The sequence below is a fragment of the Culex pipiens genome, chromosome 1 (assembly GCF_016801865.2).
Source record: "Culex pipiens pallens isolate TS chromosome 1, TS_CPP_V2, whole genome shotgun sequence".
Classification (NCBI taxonomy): domain Eukaryota; kingdom Metazoa; phylum Arthropoda; class Insecta; order Diptera; family Culicidae; genus Culex; species Culex pipiens.
In genome coordinates, this window is record NC_068937.1 from 66,201,120 (window position 1) to 66,212,545 (window position 11,426).

At 35.7% G+C, this 11,426-nt stretch overlaps 1 protein-coding gene across 1 annotated transcript in view; it reads left to right on the top strand.

The window, feature by feature from the left end:
- Positions 1-10,950: 10,950 nt before the first annotated feature.
- LOC120431003 (cullin-2) overlaps positions 10,951-11,426 on the top strand; it is a 76,936-nt gene continuing 76,460 nt past the window's right edge. The window contains exon 1 of the mRNA XM_039596162.2: positions 10,951-11,426. Coding sequence (XP_039452096.2) covers positions 11,031-11,426 — 396 coding nt within the window. The 5' untranslated portion in view covers positions 10,951-11,030.

Here is an 11,426-nt window from a genome sequence, read left to right on the forward strand (position 1 = left end):
GTTATTTTTTTGTTCGTCCCATGATGCGACTTTCTGCCCGGGTAACCGAACATGGCCACGAACATAAATTGTTCGAGGCGTATCTGCGAAAAAATCTTGTTGACCTAAGGTTAAGATTTTTTGTTTTACCCTAAGCAAAGGGCAACGCGATTTCTTAATTTATCATGCTAATTCTTCAAGCCGAATGAGTACAGAAATTAACAGTGCGAGGAAAAAGCTACCGCACATCTGGCGCGCCGGGGAATCGAACCCCGCTCTTTCGCATACCGTGCGAGCGCGTACACCACTTCGCCAACGCGCCGTGCTTGCCGAGGCAAGTTCAGCTAGTTGTTTTGTGATCTACCGTTCTCCACCGATCGTACCAGTGTACGGTTGCTTCTTCCACAACACTATTATTCTGTTCTCAAAGGCTTTCTTTAGAAGCCTTTGAGAACAGAATAATAGTGTTGTGGAAGAAGCAACCGTACACTGGTACGATCGGTGGAGAACGGTAGATCACAAAACAACTAGCTGAACTTGCCTCGGCAAGCACGGCGCGTTGGCGAAGTGGTGTACGCGCTCGCACGGTATGCGAAAGAGCGGGGTTCGATTCCCCGGCGCGCCAGATGTGCGGTAGCTTTTTCCTCGCACTGTTAATTTCTGTACTCATTCGGCTTGAAGAATTAGCATGATAAATTAAAAAATCTTGTTGAGTTTATTTGACCAACAATGCCACATCAAGTTGAGTTTATACAAGCAAACAACTGAAATCTTCCAAAAATCATATCAAGTTCATAAAGTAGATTTTGATCCCAAAAATAATTTTATTGGTTTTTAATGCACCCCGCCACAATTCAGACCCCCCCCCCCCTCCTTCTTCATCTTCACAAATATGAGTAATATTGCAGGAATATACGCACTTACATCAAAACAAGATTTTTCAAAGTTGAAAAATTATTTTACTTTAAAAACTCATTAAAAAATTGTGGAGAATGCGTTGAATCGCCAAAATGTCACAAAAATTTTCCAAATCACGAAAAATCCAAAGTCTCTATATTCCATTTTTTTTAAATTAAAAATAAAATTTTATGAAAATATTCCTAACATTGCATAAGTCCAAAAATCCACAGTAAAATTTCAAAAAGCCTGGTAATGTTTCTTATCAAAATAATTTTTCAAAATGTTGAAAAAATTTCAACTGCAACTTCAAAGCAAAAATATTTTATCATGTTTCTAAATTCCCAAAAATTTTCTAAGTCCCATTTTTTTTCGGTTTCCTCATCTCGAAAAATTTCTAAGTGTTGAAAATATTTTACTAGCCGAAAGCCAAAATTTTGCCAAGTCCAAAAAATCAAATAAATTCTACCAAAAATCTTGTCGTGATACGGATCCCGTAAATTTTCTAAGTGCCGGAACGATTTTTGTAGGGGGTATATCAATAATTATTAAAAACCAACTTTCGAATTTCAAAATTTCAATGAAAACGTTTTGTTAGGGACATTATTTTAGGAACAAACTGATGTTTTTGTAAAAATCGGACGAAAATTTCCTGTAATTTCGACGATTTTTCCGAAATTTTGGTTCAAAGCAAAAATAACCATCAACATAATTTATCATGTTCCTAAACTCCCAAAAATTTTCTAAGTCCCAATTTTTTTTCAGTTTCCTGTTCTCGAAAAAATTTAAGTGTTGAAAATATTTTACTGGTCGAAAGCCAAAATGTTGCTAAGTCCAAAAAATCAAATAAATTCTACCAAAAATCTTGTCGTGATACGGATCCCGTAAATTTTCTAAGTGCCGGAACGATTTTTGTAGGGAGTATATCAATAATTATTAAAAACCGACTTTCGAATTTCAAAATTTCAATGAAGACGTTTTGTTAGGGACATTATTTTAGGAACAAACTGATGTTTTTTTAAAAATCGGACGAAAATTTCCTGTAATTTCGTCGATTTTTCCGAAATTTTGGTTCAAAGCAAAAATAAACATCAAAATAATTCATCATGTTTCCAAACTCCCAAAAATTTTCTAAGTCCCAAAAAAATGCTTTTTCTGTAAAAGTAAAGAACTGAAAAATATACGCAAAAATGTCAAAGTCCAGCATAAATAAAATCAAACTTTAAAATATCAGCTCATGAACATTATTCTAAGTGTCGGAAATTGAAAATTATGTCAGTGACTGCTAATTTTTCTAAGTCCAGCATAAATTTGAAATATAGTCAAAATAATCATTTCATGATGTTCGGGTAAAATTTTGGAAAAAATAAAATTTTCGAAATTTTTGCTTAGTCCAAAAAAACTACCACTAAGAGCTCAATATCAACTGTAGATAATGCAGTATGATCATGGAATATACTTTCCATGATACGCAGTCGGTTTCAAAAGTCGTCATAACTCGAGGAGTTTACAGCAAGATGCGAATAAACAAGCCAAGATAATTCGAAGTTATATCCACCAACTCACTTTCCGCCCGGGTAGTATTCTCCAATATCAAAAAATGTTATTCCCAAGTTATTTCCGTCTGCTCGGGAAGAGGTTTGGGTGCTCTCCCCATTCAAGCCCTCGGACTCCTAGGTTCGAGCAGAAACTTGCAATAGAGACCACAAAAGACCCGGGGGGCGTTAATGCGGATGGTTTGATTTTTTGATTATAATTTATTTAAATTTACTAGTTTTATCAGATTTATAGATTTTTGCAATTCAACATGGCCTCATGCTAAGTTGTGATTTTATACTCCAGGGACAACCAGTTTTTATCACTAACCTGACTTGAAACTGATTTGGATTCGAATCTCATAAAGTTTTTTTATATTAAAAAACTAAATTCAAACAACTTAATTTCTGATTTTTAATAATTAAATATTATATTTCCAAGAACTGCCTATCAGACTCTCTTCCCATTTTTTTTTTACAAATGTCTGACGTTCCAAGCTATTTTAATAATTTTAAATTTCACATCCGTTATATTATTTTACTTCAGGGATCTAAAAAAATAGATTCTAATCACTAGTTTGACCAGGAACAAATTCAGACTTCCATCGCAGAGAGTTTTTTAAATTATTTAATAATTTACTAGAAATGACTGACCTTCTAAGATTTTTTTTTATCAATTTTAAATTTCATTTTGTAATTTAGCAAAATTTTAATTTATGCTTCAGAGATATAAATATATAATTTTGAATACTTGTTTGACTCAGACTCTGACTCAGACTGCCAACGCAGAGAGGGATCTAAAAAAATAGATTCTAATCACTAGTTTGACCAGGAACAAATTCAGACTTCCATCGCAGAGAGTTTTTTAAATTATTTAATAATTTACTAGAAATGACTGACCTTCTAAGATTTTTTTTTATCAATTTTAAATTTCACTTGGCAATTTGGCAAAATTTTAATTTATGCTTCAGAGATATAAATATATAATTTTGAATACTTGTTTGACTCAGACTCTGACTCAGACTGCCAACGCAGAGAGTTTTTGAAATTATTTAACAATTTACTAGAAATGATCAACCTTCTAAGATATTTTTTATCAATTTTTAAATTCACTATGTAATTTAGCAAAAGTTGAATTTATACTTTACAAATATAAAACAATAAATTCTGATCACTAGTTTTACCAGGAACTGACTCAGACTGCCATCGCAGAGAGTTTTCAATATTATTTTATAATTTACTAGAAATGACTAACATTCTAAGACTTTTTTTTGTCAATTTTAAATTTTGCTTGGTAATTTGGCAAAATTTTAATTAATATTTCAGAGGTATAAAACAATAAATTTTGAAAACTAGTTTGACCAGGAGCTGACTCAGACTGCCAACGCAGGGAGTTTTTGAAATTATTTAATAATTTACTAGAATTTTTTTCGCGATAATTTTTGTCTCTTTTGTGTCGCTTTTTGTGTGCATGGGGTGATTGGTCATAATAATTAAATAATGCCTTCATAAGTGCAGTGCTTCTGGGGACGCGCAGTCCTGTTTTTTCGCGATAATTTTTGTCTCTTTTGTGTCGCTTTTTGTGTGCATGGGGTGATTGGTCATAATATCCCAACGAGAAAGTTCTGGACTCATTGAATTTGGAAATTAATGAAAAAACATGAAGCTCACGGCGGGGTTCGATCCCCTGTCCTTAGGATTGACAAGCAAAATGCTTTCCACTTTACCGTGGAGCATTGGTAACTTGAGTAGGACTTAGACTGATATAGTTGAATCCAAGAAACGGACGAGAATAAATTTGAATGCAAGTTGAATATCAGAACATACAAGAATGCATTGCATTGCATGCATGCAGGCGCATTTGAAATGAACCTACATTACCTCGCTATAAATAGCCTGGGCGACTGATAGAATTCATCCAATAAGAGATGAGAAGAATTGAAATGAATTGAAATGAGAACTTACGAAGAATTCGAACAACAATGCAACGGTCGTTACCACTCGCCTAGGGTGGATCCTCAGACCATTCACCTTCCCAAAAACCGTCCAACTCCAAGCGAAACTTACTTGAGGATACCGTGGAGATTTTCCCTTAATACTCTGAAAAAAGTGGAGCATCAACACTTCCCGTCTTCCAAATCCCCTATCCTTGTCCCTGGTGCGCGGTGGAGATGGGAGCGGCCGGCAATGGACGGCTGCCATGGTCGTGAGAATCTGGTTCAGGTGGAATTGGTTCTATTCCCAATTATCGATTCCTAGGCAACTTGGGCTTAGACAATCACCACATCACATGGCGAAAATCCAGTCTGCAATCCGCTAAAATCACCGTCTCCTAGCGAAGCGAAGCGAAGCGAAGCGCATGGGGTGATTGGTCATAATAATTAAATAATGCCTTCATAAGTGCAGTGCTTCTGGGGACGCGCAGTCCTGTTTTTTCGCGATAATTTTTGTCTCTTTTGTGTCGCTTTTTGTGTGCATGGGGTGATTGGTCATAATAATTAAATAATGCCTTCATAAGTGCAGTGCTTCTGGGGACGCGCAGTTTTGTTTTCTCGCGATAATTTTTGTCTCTTTTGTGTCGCTGTTTGTGTGCATGGGGTGATTGGTCATAATAATTAAATAATGCCTTCATAAGTGCAGTGCTTCTGGGGACGCGCAGTCCTGTTTTTTCGCGATAATTTTTGTCTCTTTTGTGTCGCTTTTTGTGTGCATGGGGTGATTGGTCATAATAATTAAATAATGCCTTCATAAGTGCAGTGCTTCTGGGGACGCGCAGTCCTGTTTTTTCGCGATAATTTTTGTCTCTTTTGTGTCGCTTTTTGTGTGCATGGGGTGATTGGTCATAATAATTAAATAATGCCTTCATAAGTGCAGTGCTTCTGGGGACGCGCAGTCCTGTTTTTTCGCGATAATTTTTGTCTCTTTTGTGTCGCTTTTTGTGTGCATGGGGTGATTGGTCATAATAATTAAATAATGCCTTCATAAGTGCAGTGCTTCTGGGGACGCGCAGTCCTGCTTTCTCGCGATAATTTTTGTCTCTTTTGTGTCGCTGTTTGTGTGCATGGGGTGATTGGTCATAATAATTAAATAATGCCTTCATAAGTGCAGTGCTTCTTGGGATGCACAGTCCGGTTTTTTCGCGATAATTTTCGTCGTAAATGATCGTCAAAAATTATTCTAACTTTCAGTTTTAGTATTAACTCATCAAACTATCGATTTTATGAAGAGTAAAGCGTCATTCATTTACTATTTTTGAAATTTGCTCGCGTTATCTAAATTGTAAAAAACAGTAAAAATATACTGATAAGTTCAGCCCATAGCATTACTGCTCGGCTGGCACGCGTACGATAAAAATAAACCATTTTATCTTTCCGCAGCCAGCTGCCTAAGATTTAAAAAATTTCAACCGATAAACAAAATGCTCATGGTCACATCACTGCCACTCGTGAATCCTGACCTCATACCCATCTACTAACCCCCTCAAAACTCATGTGATACTTTGTCGGAGAAGCAGTCGATTGGGCGGTCTCTATCACTCAAGTATCGGACTAACATTCCCATCCACTTCCCCGTGACCCTACCACTGGTCGTGGCCGGCGCCGGTATTGATCAGCATGATAGGGGCCTTTGAGAAGTTGCGAAGCGAGGAAAGATAGCACCCACTCATCTTCCACGGCTCGTGGATGTAACTTCTGGAGGTCCTGGTCAATAACGGAGTAGCAACTGCGGGTGGGCACCTATGCTTATGCTTATTTAATAATTTACTAGAAATGACTAACCTTCTAAGATTTGTTTTATCAATTTTAAATTTCACTAGATAATTTAGCAAAATTTGAATTTATACTTTACAAATATAAAACAATAAATTCTGATCACTAGTTTTACCAGGAACTGACTCAGACTGCCATCCAGTGTTGCGATTTTTAGCGCTCATCCGCTTATGAGCGAGCATTTTTCGCTCATTCGTGAGGAGGAGCGCAACGCGAGCTAGCTCACGTTTGCTCGTGCTCGTGTTTGCTCATTTATTTTATGAGCGAAAATGCTCATTGCTCGCGCTCGCGCTCATTTTTGCTCATTGAGCAAAATGAGCGGTATTTTTTTTACCTGTACCGGGTAAACGATAATCACTTTTTTTTCAGCAGAGCTTCGAGGTTGTTTTTTTAATGGAGGCTTGAATAGGCTAATCTTGATAATATTGGATGAAGTTATTTGTCATATTTTTTGTTTTGAAACTTGTTTTGGAGTCAGAGTTAAGGGGTTAAGGTGTTACATTAAGATCTGTACACAGTAAAAAATCATAGAAATATTAGATCTGGGAAGTACGTCTTTTATGTTAGAAAAATGCGTAATTTTACTTCTGAAAATGTGTAATTTTACCACTTTTCTGGTGTAATGCAACTTTTTCAGTCTAAATCGAGTTAAAATTATAACATTCAAGGTAATAAGGTAATATTCAACCTTATAAAATTACACCATCCAAATGTACACTTTTTTACTGTGTAGAAATAATACGATTAATAAAAAAAAGTTGATAATAGAGTGAGACGTGAAAGTGAACTATTTAATAAAGCTGAAAAGTATCTTTTAAGGAACACAAATATGTTTTCTTGATAATACGTTTAGTCATGTTTTAATTCCTGGGCACCTCATCTTGTTTAGTCAATTATTTGTGAATAATTTTGCATAATAAATGTCAAATCTGTGTCTTAGATAATTTTAACATCAATTATCTTATTTATTTGCTGGAGTCGATCCAAATAAATAAATGAGCAATGAGCGTGCTCACAAGTAAAAACATGTTTTAATATAAAAAATCGATTACCATCCTATTTACAGCTTATTTAAGACCTAAAAATTCCGTTCCTTGACAGTTTACTCTAAATTTGAAAGTGAAATAAGCTAAAAAGAGTGTCTGGGATTTTTAGCAAATTAAGACACCTTAATTGCGAGTCAGCCATTTTTCATTTATCGGGAATTTAATCAAAACTAGTTTTCTAAATTATCAAATTCTGAAAAAAATATAGGCTGACAACATTAATGTTTTCATGAAAATTTACCGCGGTTAACCAAAATTAAATTACCAATGCAACTTTGATGAGTTCATGTCCCTTTTTCGCGATGAAATTATCTTTAAAAGTGGCAATCCAATTGGCCTGAAAACTGGACTGGACTAAAAATCTACCTGATTTGCTGATGAGCGCTGATTGAGCGCGAGCGCATGTGATGAGCATGAGCGAGCACGAGCTACCTGTTAAGTCCTCATGCTCATGAATGAGCGAGCACGGCTTCTGGCTCGCTCGCTCATTCGCAACCCTGCTGCCATCGAAGAGAGTTTTTAAAATTATTTAATAATTTACTAGAAATGACTAACATTCTAAGACTTTTTTTTATCAATTTTAAATTTTGCTGGGTAATTTGGCAAAATTTTAATTAATATTTCAGAGATATAAAACAATAAATTTTGAAAACTAGTTTGACCAGGAGCTGACTCAGACTGCCAACGCAGAGAGTTTTTGAAATTATTTAATAATTTACTAGAAATGAGCCGGGACCGTGGTGTAGGGGTAAGCGTGATTGCCTCTCACCCAGTCGGCCTGGGTTCGATCCCAGACGGTCCCGGTGGCATTTTTCGAGACGAGATTTGTCTTATCACGCCTTCCGTCGGACGGGAAGTAAATGTTGGCCCCGGACTAACCTAAAAAGGTTAGGTCGTTAGCTCAGTCCAGGTGTAGGAGTCGTCTCCCTGGGTCCTGCCTCGGTGGAGTCGCTGGTAGGCAGTTGGACTAACAATCCAAAGGTCGTCAGTTCGAATCCCGGGGTGGATGGAAGCTAAGGTGTAAAAAGAGGTTTGCAATTGCCTCAACAATCAAGCCTTCGAACACCTAGTTTCGAGTAGGAATCTCGCAATCGAGAACGCCAAGGCAATGCTGTAGAGCGAATAATTTGATTTTTTTGACTAGAAATGACTAACCTTCTAAGATTTTTTTTAATCTATTTTAAATTTCACTAGGTTATTTAGCAAATTTTGAATTTATACTTTAGAGATATAAAACAATACATTCTGATCACCAGGAACTTTCCCAAACTGCCATCACCGAAAGTGTTTAAAATTATTTAATAATTTATAGGAACAACTGACGTTCCAAGATTTTTTTACATTTTTAAATTATTTTTTTTAATCTATTTTAATTTTCACTAGGTTATTTAGCAAAATTTGAATTTATATTTCAGAGATATAAAACACTCAATTCTGATCACTAGTTTTATCAGGAGTTAACCCAAACTGCCATCGCAGAGAGTTTTTATCAATTTCAAATTTTACTTGATATTTCTAATTTATACTTCAGGGATATGAAACAATAAATTTTGATCACCAGTTTGATCAGGAACAGACACAAAATGCCATGTTCGTTTAGATCAGCGATTCTCAACCTTCTTCTAGGCTGGTACCCCCTGCCATGTAAATCAAGTAGGCCCGGTATCCCCGTTGAGAATCGCTGGTTTAGATGAATGCAATATTTTGCTTGCAATTATTTTTGTAACCCATATTTTTGTTAAAGGAAAAAGAAAATTAATTATTTTTTTTCATAAACCATATTACGAATTAAATTAAATTATTTTACTATGAAAAAATGAGGAATGAATAATGAAACCCGCCATTTCAAATTATTTGAAAGTTATCTTGACATTAGCAATTTATTTTTTTAAATTTAGTTGCCTTTGTCGATCCTTTGTCGCTCCCACGATGCAGCTTCTTTTTATAATAAATTTCTAGCAATTAGAAGAACTAACATTGATTTTGTAATACAAATTGAATAAATTGATGTTATTCATTTCATTTGCCATCTGAAAATAAATGGGTTTCCTGTTTTTATCAGAACATTTTTCTTGACTTTGAAGTTGATATTGCCTCAACGGGCGTCTAATAAAAAAAATATAGAAAATTATGTTTGCTTATTCCAAACGGGCGTCCCGCCCGTGTGGATCAATCGGACCGCGCACTGGACTCCAATCCAGAGGTCGCCGGTTCGAATCCCGCGGCGGGCGCTCTAAAATTCTTTGTGTAAATATGGGTATTTGGCGCCGTCGCTCCGTGCCATACTTTCATACACTTAGGAGCCCAGGGCGGCGAAGTCCTTGTAGATAAAAAGGAAGGCACTAGTGGTTGGTACTCATGGCTTTCTACCTAAGGTACTCGCGATTGAGTGTGTAGTAGTGCGGTTGTCAAAATCGCTATCTCTGACTCTCTCACTCCACTGACACTGACATTGTTTATGTTTTGGTTTTCCTGGCACGGTCCATTGTTCTTTTGTTATTGTTTTGGTTTTAGTGGCACGGAGTCATGCACTCACACTCATGCACAGCAAGATGGCGAGTACCTATGATATACAGCCTTGGTTGGTACTAGCAATGGTGGCCGACAGCTATAAAGTCAACTTCGTTTTTTTTTATTCCAAACAACAAAATTGACTTTGAAATTCATTTAATGATATTGAAAGCGTGCAATGTATTTTCTTAGAGATAATAGAAAAATGTTTATGTCAGGGATTGATGTATTTGTATAACATTCCTCAATTTTTTTAATTATTTGACTCGTCTTCATCACTCGGTAAGGCACTGTTCAAAATATTTTTTGATGTTTATGTCGCTCAACACATACACAATTCAAATTACTACATTTGAATGAAAAAAAGTGTTTTAAAATGTATTTTACGCTACGTCAGTTGATTAGCAATAAGCCTTCGAAGTATTGACATGTTTCGTGTGGCTGAGTGTGTTTTTTTTTTGAGTTACTGTAAATCGAAATAACGATATGCAGTCATTTTACTTACATTCGAAACAAGCTTATCAATGTTTTTGTAAATCAAACCTTGCTAAAATATTTGCCAAAACAATATTTGTACAACAAATAAAAATAAATAAAATATTAGCAGTTCGATATAGTTCACAAAAACTGTCAATTCAAAATGATTATTTTTTTCATATTTCGAAAAACCCGTGTACGCTTTTCCAACACCAACCACACTGCTTGAAACTATTTAAAAAAGAATTGTTTTGATAAAATATTTATTTCTTTATTTCCATGCTGATTACAATACTTTCCACTGCACGCAGTTTGTGCGATCAGTAACTGAGCCACGCCAGCATTCAAAACGAGAGCACGTGGCGCGCGCGCATCGCAGTAACCTATGAGATTTTTCGCGCCAACTAGCCGGCCCCGCGGCATTGCCTTTCGCCTTAAGGATGGAAATCAGTGAAGAGTTAAACTCTAAATGCTCTCTATAGAATTTTATAATTTTATTACCTGTGTTCTAAATATTTATTTTTATTTTTCAAGGAAGGAAATTAGTTATCACAGTTGTAATGCAGACAATTACAAAAAAAAATGATATATAAACATAACAGGTTTGCTTGTAACCATCACGAGTTATCGCGATTTTACGAAAAAAAAAGTTTTTAAAAAGTTACTTTTTGCGTTTCTCTTTGTTTTGTCGTCCATGTCTGTCGCGGGTGACCTGCAAAGTTACAAAAAACATGAAAATTTAAAATGAAAAATTTGTTAGACACCGATCGGTTCTCCGCACTTACACTATACAAGAACAAATAAAATTTACATTAATGAAAACCATATCTTCCAACAGATACTTGAATCAGCAGCATATAAAAAAACAAAAGCTATCAGAAGTAGAAGTGGTTTATGGTTGTATCACACACGACGTTCATGAACAGCTCGAAATCGGTGAATTGGGACTTGATATTTGGCGACAGCATATGGTTGAAATAATAAGTGAGACCCTTGTTAAACAATTATTAGAAGGTATACAAAAGGATCGGCTGCAGGAAAGCCAACCAACTGATATAGCTAGAACTATCAAAGGAGCTATACAAAGCTTTGTGTGTGTAGAGGAATACAAAAAAAAAGATGCCCTTCAGTTATATCAAGCTATATTTGAAGTGCCATTGCTCAAAGATAGTGGAGAATTTTATAAACATGAGGCTAACAGACTTCTTCAG